This window comes from Buteo buteo, chromosome 9 (assembly GCF_964188355.1).
Source record: "Buteo buteo chromosome 9, bButBut1.hap1.1, whole genome shotgun sequence".
NCBI lineage: Eukaryota > Metazoa > Chordata > Aves > Accipitriformes > Accipitridae > Buteo > Buteo buteo.
In genome coordinates, this window is record NC_134179.1 from 40,688,952 (window position 1) to 40,713,019 (window position 24,068).

The window sequence follows — 24,068 nt, forward strand, 5'->3', positions numbered from 1 at the left end:
TTATCTCCCCTTTGCTGATTTCACCAATGCAGCCCAAATGTCAATACTATTATGAGAATCTTATAAACACAATTTATTAGTAGTGCAGACATCTCTAACTCGTTAAGCTTACCATTAGGACTCCAAATCAAAGGTCATTCCTGTAACATGATACTTAATTATGCAACTTAATGACATACAGTTAGAGGCTGAATAGGTATGTCAACAGGAACTAAAATATACCAATATGGGAAACATTCTACACAAAATATCAGGGAAGAAAAAAAAAATAATCATAAAAACTGGTAAGAATGGAAGAGTTACTGGTGTTACCAAGAGAAGTCAAACACTATTCTGAACCAGAATGTCACTTACCCAAAGACAAGATAAAGTTTATTTGTTCAACTCTCACTATTCACTTTTTTTGAAAGATCAGAAGAAATGTTTTAGTATAAAAGGGATTTTCTACTTGGGAGTGTAATTCCCCTTTTAATTAAAATCAAAGCATTCTGCTGTGATTGTATCATTCAGATGCACCTATCGGGAATCTGCATTGATAGTAAAGTACTGATCCCGAATACATCAGGGAGAGATGCTTATCTTTACACATTAATCTTCAAGCAGGTTAGAGTAAGATCAGGGTTCCCAGACTTCACCTGCCACATAGACAAAATTTCCCCAAAAATATAGCTGGGTGGAATTTCCCCCTCCTCTCATCCTGTAAGCTGAGCATTATTCCAGCCTACATCACTGCCTCCAGTTAATCTTCCTGTAGGATTTACGTGCTACCGACAAGTAGTAAGACTGAAGTAACTTGTTTCTGCTTTTAATTCAAAGCTGAGACAGAGAAAGGGCTACAGCCGAAACAGAAGGTTTTACTTTAAGTGGACTCTCAGTAGCCAGTTTTTTTGATCTGTCAAATCATTTGCCATTGTAAGGAGAAGACAACCAAGTCAGTAAGTTCCTTGTAGATCTTTGAAAAGAGCTTTCTCACTATATCTTGTTTGGCTGCAAGAAGTTTAATGCATGCATATATAAGGAGGCAATAACTAGATTTACAACAATGGCAGGACATTTATCAATTTCTGATGGAATGTGATAAAAATGAAAATAAATCAGCCTTAGAGAAGCTTCCAACAGAATGCCTTTGGCCACACAAACAAAAATCATGACTCTCAGAAAAAAGAGATTCTGGTAAGAGCATATATAAAACAAACCAATCTTTAAAAGAAGTCATCGCTGTAGCAAAAGAGTAAATGCCTTTGCGTCTTAATAGAGGAGCTATAAAAATGTAGTTAATTTAAGACAAAGATTATGCAGAGCTGTTGGATTGATTGCTGAACACAGCAGCTGATGTTTACAGTCATATCCCACCTGGATGTTAATAGCCATAAATCTCATCAGCATTCTCTACTTTTTAGAATAAAGCTGGATCATTTCTGCCTACTTAGAAAGTCAACATGATGTAATCTGTAAATGCCTTATGGAACACTTACCCACAGAGCATTACAGAGTTAACAAGTACCAACATAACAGGGTCACTGGGATGTCTCAAGGCCTGGTTTTCCAGCTAGAGAAAAACTGTGGTTGCCAAGCAGTGGTGATGATGCCTGCTAACTAACACCACAACTGCAACCATATGGAGTGAAAGTCCTCTCAGTATCTGGTGATCACTATGGCCATCAACAGAGAAATTCCTTGCAGCACATTTAGTGTAAAGCCCCTTTCCTTCCTTCTAAGCCTGCCATCCGTGACCTTCGTTTCACATTTCCATGTTCCTATGTTGAAAGAACAAACATTTTTCTTTCCTGGCCATGCAGAATTTTGAAGCCCTCTCTCTCACATCCCTCCCAGTGGCCACAGGGAACCATGTGCTTCAGAGAGAGTAGAGCATTTCATTTTATAATCACATTAGGAAGAGAAGACCCAGGAAAGCATTGGTCCACTTCTCAATAAAGAAGAAAAGCTAACAACAGAAAACGCTAAGTTCAAACTGCTAGATACTTTTTTTTTTTTACACAAATGAAGACTTCATGTGTTATCTGGCAGCTAATATTAATATCAGTGACAAATGGGCAAGAATAGGAAATAGGAGTAGGAAAAGAACAAGAGACAGCCCTCAAGAGTATTAGATATTTGCAGATAACCTGGACATGAACTTCACCCAAGGGCACTCAGAGCAAGTGAAATCATCTCAAAGTCACTGAGAACTTGGACAGGGTGTTTGAGACACTGAGTGAAAGTGAATGTCATCCATAATGTTATAAAGGAAAAACAAAGGGAGCCATGGGGTTGGACTAAATCTCAAGAGATCCCTTTCAATCTCAACTATTTTCTGATTGTGTGGTACAGACCTATCACTAACTTAATTCCTGGAAAATGATGGCACAACCTCTTTTTAAGTAGGTAGGAGAAAACAAGGATACAGGAAACAGCCAAAAGGAATTTATTAGATCTGCCTGAGACAACTTCCTTCTAGGAAAGAGTAGATCACACACAGAGGGTTTGAGAAAACAAATAAAGCAATAGAGGGAGATTTAGACTTTCAGGAAGATGTAAATAGGTCTTATACATCTTCATAAACGTGTAGGAAAAACACAGGCTGAATGAAGTTGAAAGGGTAGACAAAGTGGATGGAAAAAAAACACCACAAACTTTAAAGTACAAGAAGAAAGGATCCATCCTGAATTTACTGGTATGCAGTGCTTTTATTTATAGCCTGGAAGATGGAACAGAATACACCTATTAAATCTGCACATTACAAAGCCAAGATCTACAAATACACTGATGGGCAGGACTAAATTCATTTAAAAACAATGTAACTTGATGCACAAGTTTCTAAATTGGAGTAGGAATAATTAACTGCATGTTGCAAAACAAACAAAAAAAATCATCATACTGAGAATTATAAACAGGTACATACACCCAGGCACAAACAAAACCTGCCAATTGACCTGGAATTGATTAGCACCTCAGTTACTGTGCCCTGTTTAGGTCATCACACTTCTAAGCAGTGAAGAATGACCAAGGGAAGAGAAACAACAACAACTGGTGATCTAGAGGTTATGAGAAATGGTTTAAGAATCTGAGTTCTAGCCTCAAGAATACTGAAGAGAAACAAACTGACAAGTATGTAAAAGCCTTGTCCAAAAACATAAAAGAAATAAACAATATATGATGAACTGCTACAAGACTGAGAATAAAGACTTGAAAAATTTTGACAGTAAAGGTGCTCTAAGCAGTGGAATAGGCTGCCTTGGGAGATTCTGGCATTTCTATAACCTCAGTTACAGGTTAGACATGTTTGACATTGATTTTTCATTAAAATTATCCTATTTTAAGAATAGACTGGATGAGATCCTTCCCATTATTATTCTTCTCTTATAGTAGTTGAGTACTTCAAGAACATTAATGTATTAATTTTTAAGATAACTTAAAAGACAAGCCTCCGTTTCACAGGCAGAATCCAAGAAAGAAAATAATATCTGAGTATCTGCTAATTTGAATGTTCATCTCGTGTTTTGTTAATACTTCACTTTTATATAGTGAGCTGTACTTCAAAAATGAAGAGCACTGAAACCAATTGATCCCAAGAGGACAGAGGACAAGTTAAGATGGTCACCAAGAAATAGAAATCACCTTGGAAAAGTCTGATTTAACCTACTTGTTGACGGTAACAGGACAGGATGTGGAATTTTGGTTCCATTTCAATCTCTTAAAAGGAAAGTGATCTGTAACACCAAACATTTCTATACCTATTAAACTGTAACAACAACATGTACATACAGAACCTGCTTTTGCAGCAGCCTCTACATCAACTAATGTGCCAGCTAAGTCAGAAAAATCACTTCCCTGCTGAAAGTCAAGATTGTGTTTCAATGCATGGAGACACTAGAGTGTTCTTTAAAAAGAAAAACAAGAGTTCAATACCAGCATTTTCTTTTCAGGTCTGATAAAACACTTCTCAGTTTTGTTGAAGTTTACAGCTCCAGGCACCAAATATCAAAAACTAGTCCAAATGGCTAAATATCGGGGGGGAACGGGGGGGACGGACGGGAGGACGGACGGGACGACGACAGAGAGTGAACAGTGTTATAAGTATTCAGCAATCACCTTAATGTTAGACAATGGCACAAGCCACTGAATGGCCTGAATTTAAAGTCTCAGCAGAAAAAACAGGATTTAACATGGATGAGAAGAAAGGGCTTATCTGCAAGAACAGTTTAGAAAAATCTAATATTTATCAAATAAAAGGAGGAGCTTTAGCTTGAGCAAGAGGATGCTTTGAATTGCAACAAAGAGTAACCAAAACCAGCCTGCAGTTCACCATGAAGCTGCACAGCTTTACTATGAGCTGGACATCACAGAGATCCGGAAAGGGCTTGAAAAGGAGGACAGTTCCCTAGAAATACAGCTTTTGTAGGGCTGTCCTTCAGAAAGAAAGTGACTACTATCCTACCTCCATCAGTGCCCTGCAAGTATAAAGCTCCTTCCTTAGAAGTATTTGTACGACAGTGAGGCCTCATTCATGGCACTAAAAAGGAGTGCTGCTTTTGTTTCAAGACACCTTCTTCCTCAATCTTCATCTGGATAAGGATTTATTTTCATTTGGCAGTCACAAGATTAAGAGACAAGCATTAGGTGAAAGACAGCAGCATCACTGATGTTCGTGATGCTAAAGAATCTCCAGTAAATGACTGCAAAACTGTAGCCTTAAAAGCAATCAGCTTAGATTGATGAAGGTCCCACTGTGGTTCAAAAGTGACCTTACCCCTACTGACCACTGTCTTCCTCCTGCTGCCCCTGGCATTCATGTAGCTATGTCACATCAAGCCAATCAGGGAGCTGAGCTAGCTGAATGCTAACCATATACATTTTTTTTATTAGCAGTACTTTTTGCTTCCAGTCGTATTAGCTCTCTACAGAGCCATACAAGCACAAAGCTACCATGGTAGAGGTGGTAGATATGCGTAAAGGAAAGGCATGGGTAGGGAAAAGTAAATTGCCCCTTTCCAGGGCAGCAGAGAGCTATGGCAAGGTTTAACGACCAGCTGAAGTTGATCCAAGACTTCTTTTCTTGGATAAACCAAAGATTGTAGCATGAGAGTAGTATTTACACCCTGGGATGATATGGTTAACTAACATTGATTTATATGCTCCAAACCCAGAACATTCCTTGGAAGTTAGATAAACCACACACAAATTGCAAGTAATTTTTGAACGGTCTATAGAGCCTCTATGTAGTTACAGGACAGAAATATTTATTGCATTTGGCATGGAAGTTGCAGTCTGTGAACACTGGGCAAAAAAACAGAAATGGGTGAGCACTAGAGCACCAGATAGCAAGCAAATTCTTTCTTTTCCTTTCCTAATAAATTATTCACGAAGGTGAACAGCTGTCACACTGACATTTCAGATCTGAAATATAGTTAAGAGCAAGTTATAACTAAGGCAAAGAAAATGAATGTCAGAAAGTTTTGTTTTTTCAAATTTCAGATAAGCTTTTTAGCCCTAGGGTTAATCAGAGAGCTAGAGAGCTCTGTTTGGAGTCTAACTTCTTACCAGAAAAATGTTTCTTTGTGTAGTATGTGTGTAAACACGCACAAGTAAGGGTATATGTAAATAATATGGCACACCTTTAATTCATTGCCCAGGGTAATCAAAATACTAGTGGTCCTTCAGAGAATCTTCTTCTTCCTGTATTAAGCAACACCAATTAACAAGAGGAACTATCTGAGCAGCATACCCTGCAAAGCGGCTCCACAACCTCACCCTGCAGTCAGCAAGGTTTCTAACCTTTTCCAGAGGTACCTGATGGAGATGTAGGTCCTCCACAGCAAAGTTAGCTGCTGCACATCGTTACCAAAGTGTGCCCAGCTGTCAGGTTAATTCAGCTAATGGTAATACCAAGGGAAAGTAATCATAGTCTGACACATGACTGCTCAACATGCTGCCAGATAGCACGCAGCCAGGGAAGTTGAATAGGTGAAGCTATAGCAAAATGAAAACAAGCTCTAATTATCTCTAGTCTACTAACGTATTTCTCATGACAGTCCTGTAACACTGACAAGAATTCCCAAAGTCTAAATCTTTTACCTTCACATATGGTCACAGCAGCTAAAGAGTCTGTACTGCAGCCATGAATACATATGACAGTTGCTTCAAAAGGTAAAAATATTTCAAGTAAGGGATGCTGGTCCATCCAAAGGCCAGCTGTCAGCATCATTTCTGAACTGGACACAACAGAGTGTCCAGGTAAAAGCTTTTCTTTCCATAGCCAACAGCATTTCTCTCATTTCCTCTCTCGGCAGAGCAGCTAAATATTTAACAAATTTAAGCATTTGATATTTTCAAGCAGATGCAGAGAAGTTGAGACTTGCTCACAGCCGCAAAAACCAAGAGAACCAAGATCAGCACCCAGAAGGCCTTGGCTATCAGATCGATACGAAGTAAAAAGGCAGGAGAGAGAGAATCGTGCACTAATTGGATTTAGCCTACAGGGCTTCTTCAGTGTTTCTCCGCAAGTATTCAAATTGCTAAGAAAAGACCTAACGCACCTCACAGGGAAGTTTACTTTAACATCAATTCCACAAGCACTGGAAACAGACACACTTTACACAGCCACACACAAACAGGACATATCTTCTGATGAAAATCTGTTTTGTAATCAAAATCTTGATTGCTTCATTTGTGGGGAGAGGGAAGGTGGATCAAGAAATATAAACATACATAGAAATTATACAGCTATGGATTCCAAGTTTAAATATGAACCCAGAGAGATTATATTCAGAGAACGAGGACCAGCTATAACATCCCCAGCCACATTATGTGACAAAATAAGACACCTGCAGCTGCATACCGCTTACTAAAAATTAAAACCAGTACCATTTATCTGCCTGCCAGCACATGTTTACAAAGAAATGGGACTGCCTTTCCTTCCCCCAACCCAAAAAAAAAAAAAAAAAAAAAAAAGGTTATATTTAGAATCTGTGCTTTTATTTCACAAACTCCAAGACGTGCCACGGCCTGTACATCCTCTACAGCATTTCAAATCTGACCAAGCATAGATCACACAGGATACTGTATTTATTGGGCTAACGCTGTGAGAAGGACATAGATTTATAGTGCAACTGCCAGCACAACAGATATTTAATATATAAGGTAGGATCATCAAGACAGAATTTCCTTTGACCTATACAGACAGCCCATTGCCAGTAAGTCAGGAATAGGAGCATTCAGTCTCACTGCTATGAATAAATGAAGCATTCAAAAGAATAGGGAGCATTTTGGTTCCAACAGAGAAGTATTCAGCTAAACCATGTATCTCATTCGTTCAGACATTTCACGTATAGTGTAGAGTATTTGCACTGTTTCTGCGTTTCACCTTCTCTAGCCAAGTAACAAGAGTATGAAATATATTCAGGACCAACAGGGGAAGAAAAGGCTTTGTTAGTCTATTAGATCCCTAAGCAACCACCATGTTATAGCATCATAAGATTGTTAGTTGATACTCAGTCTTTACAAACCAGAAACAGGCCTGCATCCTGTACCCCAGCCATACTTCTCTGGATTATACTCACCCATTTGCTCCACAATTTCAGGTGGAAAAACTCGAGAAGCAAAAGCTCGCCGGAAAATATCTGAGAATTCTTTGTCAAGGCCCCCAATGCCCATTTTCTCAAAATTCCAGTCTGGGTTGATGATTGACTGGCGGTTCTCCTTGGTCTTTGATTTACCTGCAAAAAAAAAAAAGAAATCATTTCAAACACATAGCACAGCAGAATTAAAACAAACAGAAGTACAAATACCAGAACAGTTCTACCAGGTCAGACCCACGTCCAGCTAACTCGATGTTCCCTTTCAAACGTTAGCCAGGAGGATGCACTATGACAAGGACACCAAGGGTAGTATACCAGAAACTCAGCTTACTTAGTAAACTATTTTCCCAGCCTTTCCAACTGTCCAGTTCAGGTATTTCTTGAGCCAGGTGTTGCTCCTATGTATTTAAGAATCCACAGTATATTTCTCTGCCACAAGTTTATGGAGGTCCCCTTGGACCCATGTAAACTTAGTACCCAGAGTGCCCTACAGCATCTAGCTCACCATGTCTGCTACTGGCTGCACAACCAAACACCTCCTTTCACATGTCTGTGCCAGCTCCTACCAGCTTCATTTCATGTCCCCCAAATCTTATATCTGAAGAGACAGTAAAAACTCTTGGTACCCACTCTCTTTCAGGCTACCTGGGATGATAATAGGTTTGTCCTGTAACCTCTTCAGTCGTGCCTTTTCCAGGCAGAGCAGTCCTCACTTGTTCTTCCTTCCTTATGCAGCAGCTGCTCCACACTTGAGCACCCTTGCTCTCCTCTCAGTCTTCTCTATTTCACTACATCCTTTGACAGACAGGCAGTGCTTTGTTTGTATCTTAAATACAGGTACAAAGTTATGCTCTGCTTTGTTCATATTCCTTTATTAACAATGTGTAATAATTCTTAACAACCCTGCTTAATAATTCTTAACAACAGGGTTCAGGCTGCTAGTGAGCACGGGTCCAGCATTTCTTTGAAACTATCATACCTGGGACCTTGGCCCAAAAAACAGCAGTCATTTTTGACTGAAGTTAGGAGCATTTTTCCTCCCACACATCACTTTACATTTATTTATAGTGCATTTCCTCTGCCATTTTATTTCTTAGTCACTGAGCTCCATAAGAGCAAGCTTGTCACCTCATTACTCAAGTCTTTTTTCCAGTTTATTCAATAATTACAATGAAAAGCAAAGGCCCCAGTAGAGATTCATGCTGAACTCTACTGGAACTGGCTATTTACTTCTACGCTTTCATCACTCACCTACTCATGCAAGGACCTTCTCTCTTACAGATCTCTGGTTAGATTCTTTTTAAAGAAACACTGATAAAGAACTTTGCTGGAAGAGCTCTGGAAAACAAGCAGACTATGTCAGCCCTTATGCCTGTGCTTTTTGACTCCCATAATGAACTCCAGTGGGGTCATGAAGTAGGACTGCCCTTACAGAAGACAGGCTGACCCCTCCCAGTGTTATCATCTTTATACAGATATCCACTAATTTAATTCTTTATTACAGTTTCTGTTGATTTCTTCTGTACAGATTTCAGGTTCAAAGATCTGTAGCTCTCCAGACCTTCTCTAGAATCCTTTTAAAAACAGACAGCACATTCGCCATCTTGCAGTCCTCAGATACCAGAACAATTTTAAGCAAGGTTACACAAAACAATTATGAGGTCAGCTAGATCCTTTACAGCTCAGAAGAATAAAAGCCAGTCTTGGCAAACCACTACGGTTCATTTTGTCTGTTTGTTCCATGACCTCTTCTAGAGCTACTTCAAGTTCAGCCAGATCCCCTAAGCACAGGTTTTTATAGTCTCCATGCAACAGTGTAACTGCCCTCCTTTCCCTTTTGCTGACAAACCACAGGTGTTTCAGTCTTACAGAGCTCCTTACTCCCTTTTCAGAGAAGTTTTAAAGTACTCAGGGCATTTAGGAAGTAGACAAGAAGCGCAAATGCTCCTATAAGAATACTGCTGAGATGCTGTCAAATCCATGTAGTCTTACCTTAAGTTTTATTCAAGGGAATTTATTCAAGGGAATTTATAAACAAGCATTGACACTCTTATCAGTTAGATTGACGCTTCCAAATGGCTTTCAGCATCATCACTTTGCTTAGCTACCAGAAAAAACAACAGTAATATAAAAATCCAGAGAGAAAGCGAAGACTCTGAAGATTATCCTTAACTCACATGGAAATTGGATGTCTTGTATTTTCTTAGACTTACACAGTGCTTTACGGGATCAGCCCCGAGGACCATTATCTCCCCCAAAAAGCCAGTCGTGGCAAACTACAACTGGCATTGCTACATCAGCATTTTGCTGATTTGTTCCATAACCTCTTCTAGGGATACTTCAAGGCAAGCCAGACAATGAGCTAGCATCTAGAAGTCCAGTAAGTACACTAAACAAAAGTTCTGGGTTAGCTGAATTAGACTGCTATGAATCTTGGTCTAAACACAGCTGGAATCAATATTTCAATTCCAAGTGCAGCAAAACAAACAAGAACATGCCTTTAACTAACACATTAGGGACACCATGGTAGTATGTATAACATCTAGTACTAATACACAGTACCATGCAAGGCACAGTATGCATTTGACTCAGTGATTACTGTGTATTTATTATCTCATTGCTCCACTACAGTTTTTAGATCAGACCACTCACCCAGGGACGGTCCTCTTCCTGTAGAGCTTAGCCTACACCCCCCCCTTCTGGCTGCATCTGATCACAATAAAATTCTTGCAGATTTAATTAAAATATCATCCACCGGTTTTATAAAACATAATTTTATGCTAAGTATAAGAAATAGAATTTACTTTTAAAGTGATTACAATTCTTTTCTGTTGAAAAAAATAAAGGCCCTTTATTGAAGGCAGTGCTCAGTGATGCTTACTTTACTTCTGTCGCCTCAGAATTTAATTATTCAAAACTTTACAATTCTCCAGAGAATAACAAAGTACATTAGGTAGCTCTGCCTCAGATCAATGAGGAGCTTAAATAAAGTACCGATCTGACAGAAGTAAACTGAGGCATAAACAACTCTTTTGTCTTGTCTGCAGTCAATGAAATTGAATCACAGTGAAGGATTCCTATTTCCAATCAGTCAGCTCTCCCACAGGACCACTCTTCACACCTATACACACTAGGAGTAAGATCACAGGTCATTATATGGATATTAACCAAGTAAAATATCACTGCTTGCTCTGATGCAATAAATTGCTGTCCTATCAAAACACAGTAAAACTAAACGGCCTGTAATCATGTAATCACAGGTATGAACTAATTGCCCATGCAAATTTCATTCAGTGCTCTTAAAACTTGTATCGTTGTTAATATGCTTAATTACAGTCATCTACAATTCAGTCTATGGACCTCTGATGGGTTTTTTTCAGTACAGATGACTGGCTGCACTTTCAGATAAAAACATCCACATAAGATGCAAGATATGTGATTACACAACAGCCTCACGTCTCCCCATTTTCTGGAGCGACTGTAGCACGTGAAGCAGACAACTACAGAATATGGAGTCACAGCTTCGCATTTGAGGGAAGATGGCACTTCAGGGCACCATCAAAACTCAGCCTCTGCCACAAGCTCCTGCAATGCTGAATGAGTTGAATTCTACTTTTCCTAAGTGGCTACTACCCTCAGATGTTTTATTTCTGTAATAAATACTCAAAGTACTGAGCATTCACAGTCAAGCAGAGCTGTGATTTGAAGCCTACTGCAAAAATAATAAGTATTAAAACTCAACTGAGTATTCAACTGAGTGCTCATCTGAGCTGGCCAGGTTCACTGAACCCCAACTCACAGCAGCCTCCACCTGCCACTTCTCATCTGTGGAAGAGCAGCAGCAAAAGGAGAAGTTTTCTTAGCTCACAGACTCCAGGAAGAGGAAACAAAATAGGAAAGGAAAATGAGAAAAAAGAAAAACAAGAGTGTCTGTTCAAGTACAGGACTTGAATCACACCCAGAAAAGAACGCCTAGAGCCATATTACCAGCAAGGAAGGTATTTGCAACTGTAGGCTTGCCAAGTGTCATCCACTTCGTACAACTGATAAGAAAAGGAAAGGAACAGCCAGACTAACAGAGTGTGTATCTGTTCTGCAGGACAGCTACCATGGTCCCAGGGCACACACAAAGCAAACTGCAGGGAAGGGGCCCTCACTGCCCACTTTGTGGTCCAGGCCCCCATCATTCAAGCTGGTGGCTCTATGGGAACACACCAGATTCCTCCCTAGCTCTCCACCAGTTTCTTTCTAAATGGATATGTGGAGGACACATCAATTATTCCCCAATTTCTTTGCTAGTAAAGTCTGAAATTGTACATAACGATTTGTTTTGGTGAGGTTTTAGAAACTGCCTCTTTAAAAAAAAGTTCATAGTTTTGTTAATAATCTTGCTGTGTAAACAATTAACATAAACGCACACAATGAACCCACTGTGCTGTGTTTTGCAGCTGTCATCAGTTTCTGAAGAGCAGGACTTTCAGAAGTCAGGAAAATTGAAGTGCTCTTCAGAAGCTGTCCTCTCTCCTTGAAGAATAGATTTCATTAGAAAAGGGATTTTCAGAAGTTTTGCACTCACTTTGAAATTTTGGCCACATGTTCAAAAAAGTTCGCAATTTCCTATTTCCCTGTTGTTTTAATTAAATTCAATTAAAGTGGTGTTGGCTTGTTAGTGTCCCTGAAAATATCATTTTCTGATGTTTAAAGAGTTAAAATATTTCAACTAGTTGCTGACTTTTGCTGAAGCTACTGTTCCACGTTGCCTTTATAATCTAGGCCTAGGAGTGCAGGTTAACTTCTCTACTCATCTGACTAGACTTACTATTGTCAGAATCTCTGAAAGTCACACTCACTTTTTCTCCTCCTAGCTCTGTGTCTGTATCTTTTAGATACACCGTGGTGGTAAGCATGATATAGAGACCCACAGAACTGCTCTAGTACGTTGGTCGCTTGTGGAGCTTCATACTGGGAGGACAGTGACTTTTATAAAGCCCTTGTTTAGAGGCAGCAAAGTCTGATGGAGGGATGGTGTCTTCTCAGTGCAGTGGTTTTCAAGAGTCCTGAGCATCTACAAACTGCTTTCTAAAGGGTGTGACAGGTTCCTAAGGGATCAAATCCAGTCATCTGGAGTTTAAACAGATACCTGGGAGACATTTTGAGATGCAGTTTTCAATGGGTTAGGTCAACTGATGTAACCAGAAAAACAAACTTTGGGGCTTTCAAGTCTCTGAAGCCTGAAGAGCAGCAAACATCAAGCATTATTTATCTCTTTGGATACAGTAACACTTACCGATCAGATTGAGAGAGGAATTCTCAGCTTTTTCAAAGGCAACTTGACTGTTTCCAAGAATTAAACCAACCTCAATCTGCAAAAGGGAGGGAAACAAATAATTACATTAAGCTGTTAGGCTCAACTTCAGATTGCTCCTTAGGTATCTCTGAGCACATCGCAGAAGGCAAAAAAGAGCAGCAAAAGCTCTACTACAAAAGTAATTGGGAAGAATGTGAAATACCACCACCTCCTCTAAAACTATTATCATTGAATGCACAAGCTCATCAGGTATAGTAAATTGTTTTTTTAAAGTTATTTGTTTAGTTCAAAACCAATTATTTTATTTCAGCAAGATCTAGCAAGTAAAGAAGAAAATAAAATTATGTCCTTTCTACAGAAGGTAAAATCAAAACTGGACTTATCTGGAACACAAAAAGGCTCAAGTGAGGATGTTTCCATGAATTAGTACCTAAAGACCAGAAGATATTCCTTGTATCTTCCCCAGCTCTGCACTTGAGTGGGTGCAACTCTAAGCTCTCACCTGCACAAGCTCAGAAGACTGCATTAAACTGAAAACAATTCTCCTTATCTTCTCTGAGGCAAAAGACGCAGCCAGATGAAACAAATGTTCAACTTCTCCAAATGCAAGTAACCTAAATTCATCCTTACAGCAAGATCTGATCAGTATTTGAATCTCTGCAATCCCTAGGGAATGAACATGAATTCCTGCAAGCCTACCTTCTGCTTTTTGCTTGCTCCAGACTCTCCTTTGAGAATGCTGGGGTCCATAGCTTCCATGTCCTTTACCAACAGGCCAAAAAGTTTGTCATTAAAGCTGAACACAAGCTGTGGAAAGAAAAAACAGAAGGGGATTTTAACTCATTAAAAATCTAAAAAGGACTTTGATAAGGCTACTAACATTTGAAGAGAAAGGGGCCTGAAGACTAAGTTTACCACCCAACAAATTCCACGTAGTTTTTACCCTGTAAAGGGCTGGTGTACTGAACATGTCCTTTTCATGTCCCATGCTTAAGAGTAACAGAGCAAAAGTTGCAGAACATTAAGTCAATTGGAAAAACTCAAAGAAAAACTCTCCTTCCAAGAAAAGCTTCCCTTCCCCCACCTTTTCTCCTTGGCTAAATGTTCTACATCATTCCTTGACATTTTCCTCTCACTTTAATAATGGTGCTAGGTAAGCAGAACAATTTAGCTCAAACCTTTTTGATCTTTCGCATTTCAGTTTGACAAGGATACCTAAAACATAGTGCTGGAGTAATGACAGACAGAATGAATATTACAAGAAGTAAGGTCCATCCCACAGAAAAGCAGGCTGTCTCTGCACTGTTCCCTTCCTCCAAGATTACATTCGCCACTGATCTGAGATTCAGACCCTGCAAGTTGTAAACTACTATGAGAGACAGACCTTGACCTGTCCTGAGAATATGGCAAACCAGAGGCTATCACAGATGTTCACAGGGGCAGAAGCCCACCTGCTGCAGAGCTGAGAAGGCTCAGTTATAGGAACATTAGCTTTCAGAAATCCCTAAGTAAAATGCTTCATACCTATTTTACTACTGGAGTCCATAGAGTAGCAATAAATGTTACAATAAAATACACTGCGCTTGAAAGTTGCTACTGAGAATTAATTAAAACAGATGTTCATTTTGATCTTATATAGAAGGAAGACACAAGTGACTTCTCAAAAGACTCCAGGAGCTGCTTATATCCAACCAGGCCACAACGGAGAGAGAACGCAGCTCTCTCAAGCCTTGGGATTTTCCTCACAATGAAAGACAGATTTCTTTAGATAAGGAAAAGGCAGATTTTAAACCACCCTGCTCATGCTCTTAGTGAAAGTCACGATGGTTCAACTTTGCATAAAGAAACCATTCACACAATGAACAATTTCTGCCTATTAGCTGTCCTTTGCAGCACAGTCAGTATGTGGGCATTCTTCAGTATCGTACATCACCGTAGTACAAGCATGCGCATGTTACGTAAGAACATTTTGGCCTTAAAAAAACAAAACAAAACCCACACCTGCTGGCCTACTGAGAAGGCTTGGCTGTTGAACTGTTGGATGAATTCAGCAGCCATCTTGTCTGTGTCATAGGGGTTGGAGTCAATGTTCTTCTTCTGCAGAAAATCTATCTCAATTGTCATTGTGCCAATACACTGCTTAGCCTTGTCAAAAGTGTATAAGGAAACTGTTAAAAAAAAAAAAGAAACAGCACATTTCAGAACAGCAAGATCCCTCCGCAATATGTTAAGCATACTGTAAGTTTGGCAATACACATTCTTCCATTCAGAATCAGTACTTAATAAAATTGAATATATTATTTCTGATAGAGACCCTTATTTCTCTTACATCCACGTTCTACTACAAGATCAAAAATACAGCAAATGTATCTCCACTGAAAATACCTGCATTTCTTTAAAAACCCTAATAGTCTCCTTTAAAACAGCTCAAACACCATACAAGCTTTGGGGGATAAGGACAATGAAAGCAAATCCACACACACTCTAGTACCACAATAGCTCTATCTACATCTATGGGTTTGGAGGGCATGTCTTCAGAAAGCCCAAAAGCAAGCAATAAGAGTAGTTTTGCCCAGAAAAGCAATACAAGAGGTCATAACTGGTTTTCTCTAACAACAGACTAACTAGCTCTTTTCCAGATTAGGTAGCAGAAAGTTAGATTACCTGCAAATTCAAGTGCAGTAATATAATCTATCAGGCTTCTACAGCCCAGAAGGAAGCATCAACTGCCCTTCATCTCTGACACAGAGGAAATAGCTGCTACCCCAGAGGTGCACTTGGGCCTATCCTAACATGCCCCAGGTTACCTTCAGCAATGCAGAATCAATTGAACAGCCTTGAAACAGGGCAGAAAGCAAAGTGGCATGGAAGGTACTTCACAGTCACTGCCAACTGCACCTAATCCACACAGGTCTCAAGTTACATTGCGTGAAAAACAAGAGGCCACTTAGGGCTGTTACTGCTGGAGGGAAGAGGATAGAAAGTAAAGAAGAGCATGGTCCACAACTTCAGGGATACTGTCTCAGCACAGTTGATCAGAAGGACAGGATCTCACAAAGCAGACAGTCCTAATAATTCACAGACTGGACTGCAGCAAAGGACAGAAGCAGATGTCTCTCCAGAAGACTGAGGAACATTACAGGTTTGCTTTGAATCCAGAGAAGAAAGTCTCATCTGATACAGAAGTCAGAACTAAGGGTAAAGCAATAGCAGGTGAATAAGAGAAAAGTGCTTCACACATAACCTACTATTTCCTATCAAGCCTCTTGGCAGTAGAAAGGTTCCAGAATAAACCTGCAGACTCCTGGGAAAATGTGACATCAAAACAAGCATCCAGCATGCTATGATACATGATTAATTCAATTTAAGAGAATAAAGAGAGCCTGTCTCTTCCTTAAGTTGTTACAAGACGACACATAGGTCGTCACAGCATGCACATTTAACATCCTTCCTGGTATAAGAATAGGCCACTAGAAATAAGCTGTCAAAGAAAGATCTTCCAGGAAATAGGGATAAAGATGAAACACCAAACCACTTCCTGAACTGAGGTATATCTATCATATCAACTAGTTCTTTCAAAAAGAGCTATAGCAGCAGGGTTATCACATAAGCCATAGCTTATGAAGGACAGACTTTGGTCCTGCAACGGGACAACATGAGTTTTTTCTTACCTTGCAGGTCACTTCAGGGCAGTTAATTCCTTTTACTTGCCTAATCTCAGGGCTTTGTCAAACAAAAGCTTCCCAAAAGAATATCAGTCCCTGGATCTGGTCACATCGCAGAACTGAGGTGTCAACTGAGTATGAGTAGTCCTCACATCAAGGACTGAATGCTGGGGGTGTCTAGTACAGAGATGAACAGTAATGCACCACTGGGGATGCACTCCAGTAAGAAATATACAGCACCAGCTTCAAAAGCCTGTAACATCCTAGAAACAGAGAGGTAGGCTGAGAAGGTAGCAGTGACCTCCTGGTGCTGAGAATGCAGCTGAGGCAGCCAGCCCCTGACTCCAGATGTGCATCTCCAAATGTAACACAGGAGCTGATGAAACTGAACTGCACTCAAGGCAAGACAACCGCATCCACTCAAGGCACCCAACCTTTCCACAAAGGCAAACTTACAAGATTCACTCACCTGGAAAACCTTTACCATATCAATAAGGACTCAACAGGACTCAGCTTCACTATACCACTGAGCAGTGGACTGAATTTAAAACTAGCATTTAAAACAGTTTTCACATTATTAAGTGAACAAGACAAAAAGAGAGCCCTAGTAAATCACTAGTTTTATGAATACTTCTCCCTACCTGTAGAATAGCTTTACAAATCCTTTAGACTCAGCAGGGAGTCATATGACATATAGTCACTCTGCATAAAATTATGGCATTATTTTTCTTAATACATGTTCCCACATAGTTGGTAAGTTTATAGCAAGGTCTAGAACAAGTACAATCACAAATCTGCTCTAACAGCTAATCATGCTGAATATTAGTGTTTCTTTCCCCAAATAACTTTAGTACTAACAAGCATTTATCTGTAAGCCAGCTGGCACATATTACTGATCAGCAACCAAACAAGCGTGAGAAACAAATCAATTTATGGGTCTTCCCCCCTCATTTTAGGTTATTCTTTAGTTTAAAAAACAAAACAAAATCAGCTAGCAAAAAGAACTGGCTTCCAAGCAAGATCTGTGAGGTGTCTAGTTGTGTAGAGAGGCAAACCGACGCACTCTAGCTTGTCACTACAAAAAGAGATCCACAAAGACATCAGACTTCACACTCAAGTACTGATCCATGCCCAGGAACTTGCTGAGACCAAAGGAGCTGGGAAAACAAACAGCCACAAAGTGAGCTTCCCTAACAGTACCTCGCATCCACAGCTGCACCACTTCTCAGTCTAGGTCCTCCTCACTTTTTGACCCAGGATGCAGTCAGTCATCAGCTCTGCCCGCAATCCTCAAATGAGAGGAGAATTCCTTGGAATCACCTTAAACACCTCAAACGGCAAAACAGTGGCCTAACAAACAGTTTGCTACACCTCAATGACCATGAGCCAGCCATTAGAGCAGGCTTCATCACAGAAACCTTGTCAAAGAAAAGGATAAGATGGCTGCCCCCAGGAGCACACAGGTCATTCCTGATGGTCAAGAGGACATGATCCATTACCCTGATCTGCTGCTGCAAAGAACATGGAGACCTTCCTATTACAAGCTGCTGCCACGAGTTTGGTCAATACTCCAGAAGCTACAGACAGATTAAACAGCAGCACCTATAACTGACGGTGATGCCAATCGTTCATAAATCAGAGGTAACGGTGACAGATAGCACGAATAAATGAAAAATAGAGCATGCAAGCTGAGATGCAAATCAGACTCCTCTTTGAACATTGGGAAAAGCTTGTCAGGCTCAGTTAAGACTTGAAATTGGAATACAAATCTGCAACTTGCACAAACTCAAGATGGCATCCCTTTCCCTTCATCATACTGCAGAATATTCTAGTCAGTTATTGGTGAAAACATCAGTGCTGCTCCCAAAGCTCATCACTCCAGCTACCCAGAGCACACTGCTGGCTTTTGGCAACTCTTAACACTAAAACTTCCGCATTCTCAATACTCAAATTTAGATGCCAAGAGTATCCTCAATGACAACAGCTGTTTTCTGTTTGCTGATAAGCAATTTTCAAAGCCACAAGAACTGACTATCCAGGACATGTTAAATGTTCACATCTGCATGTGGACACTGATGTCCCATACAGAGCTACGCTGATATACTAGTAGTCGTCTCAACAGTCAAAATAGTCCTCCAGGTTTTGAAAAAGTTAAGAGACAGAAAGCCTGCAGATACGAGAGCAACTCCCGTTCACTAATGAGGGCCTCATATTACCTGGGGAGGGCTGAAGGATTGAAGATTTTCCAATTTAGTTTCACTTCAGTATGGAAACATGCAATTTAGCTTTTATAAACACGTCATGATCATGCTGCTGACTGACTTACCATCTATCTCTTGACCAATGGAAAGGCCAGCCCATTTTCTCTGTAAAAACAAGACAAAAACTTCAGAAAATCTGTCATTCAGTAGAACAAATGCCCACACAAAGTCAGCATCCACACTCAGAAAAGCAGGCTCCCCATGAGAACCTTGAGAAGCAGCAAAAAGGGGCAGAATGGGTTTTTACAAAGACCCCCAAATTAACAGGAAACAAGTCAAAAACATGGAATCATTTCCATTAGTAATTCTATTTTCTGACCTCAGGAGGTTGTTCTATCCAACCTCCTTCATGTTATTGGTCACCCCACCATCTGGGAGGCAGAAGTTATCATACTGGACAGGGCTTTTCGTCATTCTGCTCATTTTCTACCACAGCTTAGGTGCCGATCACACAACAGGTAGTGCAAGAGGCAAGAAATACGCTCCATGATCATTTTGAAAACTTATATGTACTAGCTGCAGAAAATTATTGTCATGTGCTTTAAGGTATAATATTACCTAAACCAAAACTCGTTCAGAGAACTAGTAAGAATTAAACTGTTCAAATCCTTTAGGTCCCTTCAAGTTCCTTTAAAAGTTTTGTGCAGCATAGAACTGCATGAGAAGTGGGAAATGGTTCAAAAATTATGTGACATGAAAATCCATGACCTTTACTATGCCAACAGTTCTGGCGTGATAATTGCAAAAATGGTATTTTTCCAATGGCTCTTGTGTTACAGATTGGATAGTGTGTATTCACAGTCCACCTCTCAGGCTATGCAGTATTCACAGTCTCTCAAATATCTAAACCTTAAAGAGGCATGAATCACAAAAATATATAAGTATCATTACACAAGGCTCTGGTAAGATCACATTTGAAATGTTGTCCTTTACCATCATTTATGTTTGGCTTTTTATCTGCAAGGAACAAGACTAGGTGAAGGAATACAATGACCTTTTTTAAAAAAAATTAAAATTTCCCCCTATACGCCCACTCCAGTATGTTCACGGTTCAAGCTTGAGGAAGGAATTACCTTGGCATAAGAGAGATCGACCTGTTAGAAATCAAAGACCTGAGCAGGAAGTCTTACATGTATTCCAAAGAATACTGGTATTCCAAAGAAGGTGAAAACAAATTATGTTTCCATATTTAATCTCACACTTCACAGCTTCCACTGTTTACCTGCAAGGCCAGGAATAGTTTTCCTCCTCCTTTTGACACTCCAATTCATCAGCAAAAGATATCCTAAACTCACCTTCATCTGAAGAACCAGACATTGGTGACCACAAGGGCAAGAATGGTAGGCAGGCACACTGGTACTCCCGCAAACACTGGGCTTTGCTTAAACCCTCCAGGTTAAGTCTATGAAGCCTATCACGAAATTTCAGGACAAGAAGGAAAGCTGTCCAGGTTCTGCTAGAAAGATTAGTTAGGATCTTCTCCGTAGCAAGAGATATAGCTCAACTCCTATGTTCATTTGGGTGTTTTTCTGCTAGGAAGTTTATCATCACTGCACGGTTCTTCATCTTTTGGGCTCTGCAGTACACAAGATTTTTCAGGGCTTTTGGTCTTTAAACCTGAGTTAAGATTATTACAGAGTAAATGTGGTCAACAACTTTATGTGCATAATGAATGCACAACAAAGAGACTTTCTTGGAGGTCTTAAGAGTTTGTGTCCACTACATGACCATGCACGAATACATAAGGTAAACGCACATTTTGTGCAACACTGGTTGCAATTACCCAAGGCTTCAGGAAATACTGGAAATGAAAACCCAGCATCAGGAATACTCAAATAAAACATTCATATACCAGTAGCTGTAACACTTACTACCATAGTCACTTTTTAGAGGTAGGCAACCTACCTCATTCCATAGCAGAAGAGCTCTCCCAGCTCTACAACAACTACTGGAATCTACCATGAATGCATCTACTTTAAGCCTGTGATACAAATATCTTCTACTGATAACTGCTTTTCAGTTTGGGCATCACAAATCATAGCTAGACATATGGTTAACATAACATCCTCTTCACCCTCTCATCCGGACAAATCTGAATTTGAACATGTCAAAAAGCAAAAAGTCATTTGGGGGCCTATGCCAAGACATCTGTTGAGGAAAAAAAGTCTTGCATTTGCAACATAGAGACTTGGCTTCTAGTCCAGTTACTAGCAGGAAAATACAAAAGCATTAAATCAGTGACCATGATTGTTGCAGTTTTACATTATGTGACTCACTGTGTAAGGCTATTAAAGGCTACAAGATTCATTTTTCTATTAGAAGTTAATTATATTAATTATTTATTCTAACCATCATTTAATATGTGATAGCTTAATTAAGAAAGAGAAGACAAGTTAAATCTATTTTATGAATTTCATTGCACTTTTCATCTAGTCAGTAAAAATCTCCAGCAGGTCTTTAAAAGAGCAAAACAGCAAAGAAAACCCTTTAAAATCAAGGGAAATAAGGGAACAATAAAAATTCACAAGGAATAGCAGACATTGCTTTTCTTTTTGAAATAGTTTGTTTCTGCTGGGTTTTTAAAAGGTTAAATTACACATTTTCTAGTATCTTTATCCCACCATGTGCTAAAAATAGATCAAAATAATATAAGCAAGTTTGCTTCAGTTATAGTAAAAGTCTCCTTGAACTTCTGCTGTCAGAAATCAAATTTGCAGCATACATTTACACAGATGTCTCCCTCCAATTAGAAGTTAACCTTCAATCCTGACCTCAAAAGAGATTTTGCTTATTCTATACCAAAACAGTAAGTCAAACCATATAGTACCTGGGGCAAGCTGAACGCGATGCTGCCAGGAACAACTGAGGAATGCGTTCTCAGCGTGAAAATATATTTGTGGTTGGGAGAAGTCTTCACAACAACGTGTCTAGAAGAGAGAAAAGTATTTTACTTTGGTATATACTGAGCAGGATTTTGCCTTGCTCCCAGAGCTGTGGAAAAAAACAAGCCAGCTTATATCTGGTCCTATAAAGGAAAAAACAAAAGCTTTAGGCCTACACTATAATGCAGGCACACAGCAGTCTTTCACAGGAGTCCATCATCTTCAGTGATACAACGTGATCTCAAAGCCCAACTGCAAGACATTGTACTAATAATTACTATTTACATTCCCCCACCAGTAGCCCTTTACTTCAGGAATTGCACTATACAAATTTGAGAACACCAAACTATAACCACAAAGACCAAGGCTGCTATATCTAAAAATCAACACTGGTTTCACATCTCAAGCATCTAACACCAAAACATCAATATTTTGCCCCAATACAAGCAGTATCCCCCAGCTGTGATTTCAACAAGAAATAGATGCAAAGCCTATACAAAGATCTTAGTATATTGTTTAGAAATTTGATCGCAGAAAAAATGGAAGGAATTTCTGTACAAAAAGTAAAATCACATAAGCACTGAGGCTGCTCCTCCTGTTTGCTAGTGACCAACAGATCTTGAACTCAGACAGCATTTGAAGACCAGAAACACTGTTATAAAAACAGAACAATACAGTCAGGAGCAGACACAGCAGCAGCAATTGCATGTGCCTGTCTATCACTCTCAGAAGACAAGCTGTCGGGAACAAAGATACTCAAAAGCTGCTTATAGTTATCCTCAGACTATGCCTGATAGCTCTCATCATGTGATAGGCAGACTTCTTTTTGGCATAAGAAAGCAAAACAAGAGGAAGGTGGGATTTGTGTGCACTGGTGGCAGGGGCAATAGTGGAACTAGGTTTTACCTCATCATCTTCTTCACAGCTGCCTGTACTTTAACTAACCATAGGGTATATGAGGCCACAAACTCATGTGGTATTCCCCTTTCACCAACTCTCCTACCCACGGTCAGAAACTAAGGGCTAGATGAACTATGCTAACAGCCAAGGCCCACGCTCCTGGCCATCCTCCCTCCCTGGCAGTGAATGTATTACATGCACATATGCTCTGTATATCTTCATTTGCATATGCACAGCGAATCCAGCACCATCCAAAAGCTGATCTGCTGCATACGTATACATTGGCTACACCATGTATGCTTAACAGCTTCAGCCACATGGTAGGAAGGAACATATGGCCCTTTGAGACTAGAGGAAATGTGTGGCCTGCATAGCCAAAAACACTAGACATCACTAGCTTTAGCCCAAACACACAGGGAAGCTTGGAAAACCTTTCCATGAACTGCCAGCACTTGATGGCATAGCAGGGTAAGAACACATTTTAAACATATCACACAGTGATACATACCTCCTCTGTCAGGTGGGCCAGTGATTTGACTCTTCACTGGTTCTGGCCCTAAATCACCCGTTAGCTGCCTAAAACCCCAGCTGTAAGGACATGCACCCTTCCTTTTCCATCTCCTCCTGCCCTAAGCGTAAATCCAGAAACCCGTTATAGGTGGTATGATTCCTTATTAATCTTACAGTGGGATAGCAAGACATTTGCTGGTGCTTCATGCTGATCAGGGAGGACTGGGAGAAAGCATATGTCACTTCTGTCTTCAAGAACGGCAAGAAGGAGGATCCAAGGAACTACACGCTGGTCAGCCTCACCTTAGTCCCTAGGAAAGGGATGGAGCAACTAATCCTGAAAGCCAAACATATTAAGGGACAAGAAAGTGACTGGGAATAGTCAGCATGTATTTAGAAAGGAAAATCAGGCCTGACCAATACTATAGTTTTCTACGATGAAACGGCGAGCTCCGAGGATGGAGAGCGAGCTGTGGATGTTGTTTATCTCAATATTAGTAATGTTTTCTACACGGCCTTGCACAACAATCCTTATAGACAAACTGATGAAATATAGACAAGGTAAGCAGGCAGTGTGGTGTATTGAAAACTGCCTGAACCACTGGCCTCAGAGGGTTGTGATCAGCAGCATGAAGTCCAGCTTAGTGTGCTGATTTTGGCTGGGATAGAGTTAATTTTCTTCACAGTAGCTAGTATGGGGCTCTGTTTTGGATTCGTGCTGGAAATAGTGCTGATAATACAGAGAGGATTTTTGTTATTGCTGAGCAGTGCTTACACGGAATCAAGGGCTTTTCTGCTAGGTAGTCTGGGGGTGCACAAGAAGTCGGGAGGGGACACAGCCGGGACAGCTGACCCCAACTGACCCAAGGGATATTCCATACCATATGATGTCATGCTCACCATATAAAGATGGGGGAAGAAGAAGGAAGGGGGGGACATTCGGAGAGATGGCATTTGTCTTCCCA

General features: G+C 40.1%; 1 protein-coding gene across 2 annotated transcripts in view; it reads right to left on the reverse strand.

The window, feature by feature from the left end:
• The window catches only part of NSF (N-ethylmaleimide sensitive factor, vesicle fusing ATPase), an 81,977-nt gene that overhangs the window by 40,123 nt on the left and 17,786 nt on the right, over window positions 1-24,068 (reverse strand). For both annotated transcript variants that reach the window (XM_075036146.1, XM_075036147.1), the window contains exons 3-8: window positions 21,639-21,738; window positions 18,877-18,916; window positions 14,887-15,053; window positions 13,585-13,692; window positions 12,865-12,940; window positions 7,560-7,715 (exon numbers count right to left, since the gene is read on the reverse strand). In XM_075036146.1, coding sequence (XP_074892247.1) covers window positions 7,560-7,715; window positions 12,865-12,940; window positions 13,585-13,692; window positions 14,887-15,053; window positions 18,877-18,916; window positions 21,639-21,738 — 647 coding nt within the window. The remainder of the gene's footprint in view (window positions 1-7,559; window positions 7,716-12,864; window positions 12,941-13,584; window positions 13,693-14,886; window positions 15,054-18,876; window positions 18,917-21,638; window positions 21,739-24,068) is intronic.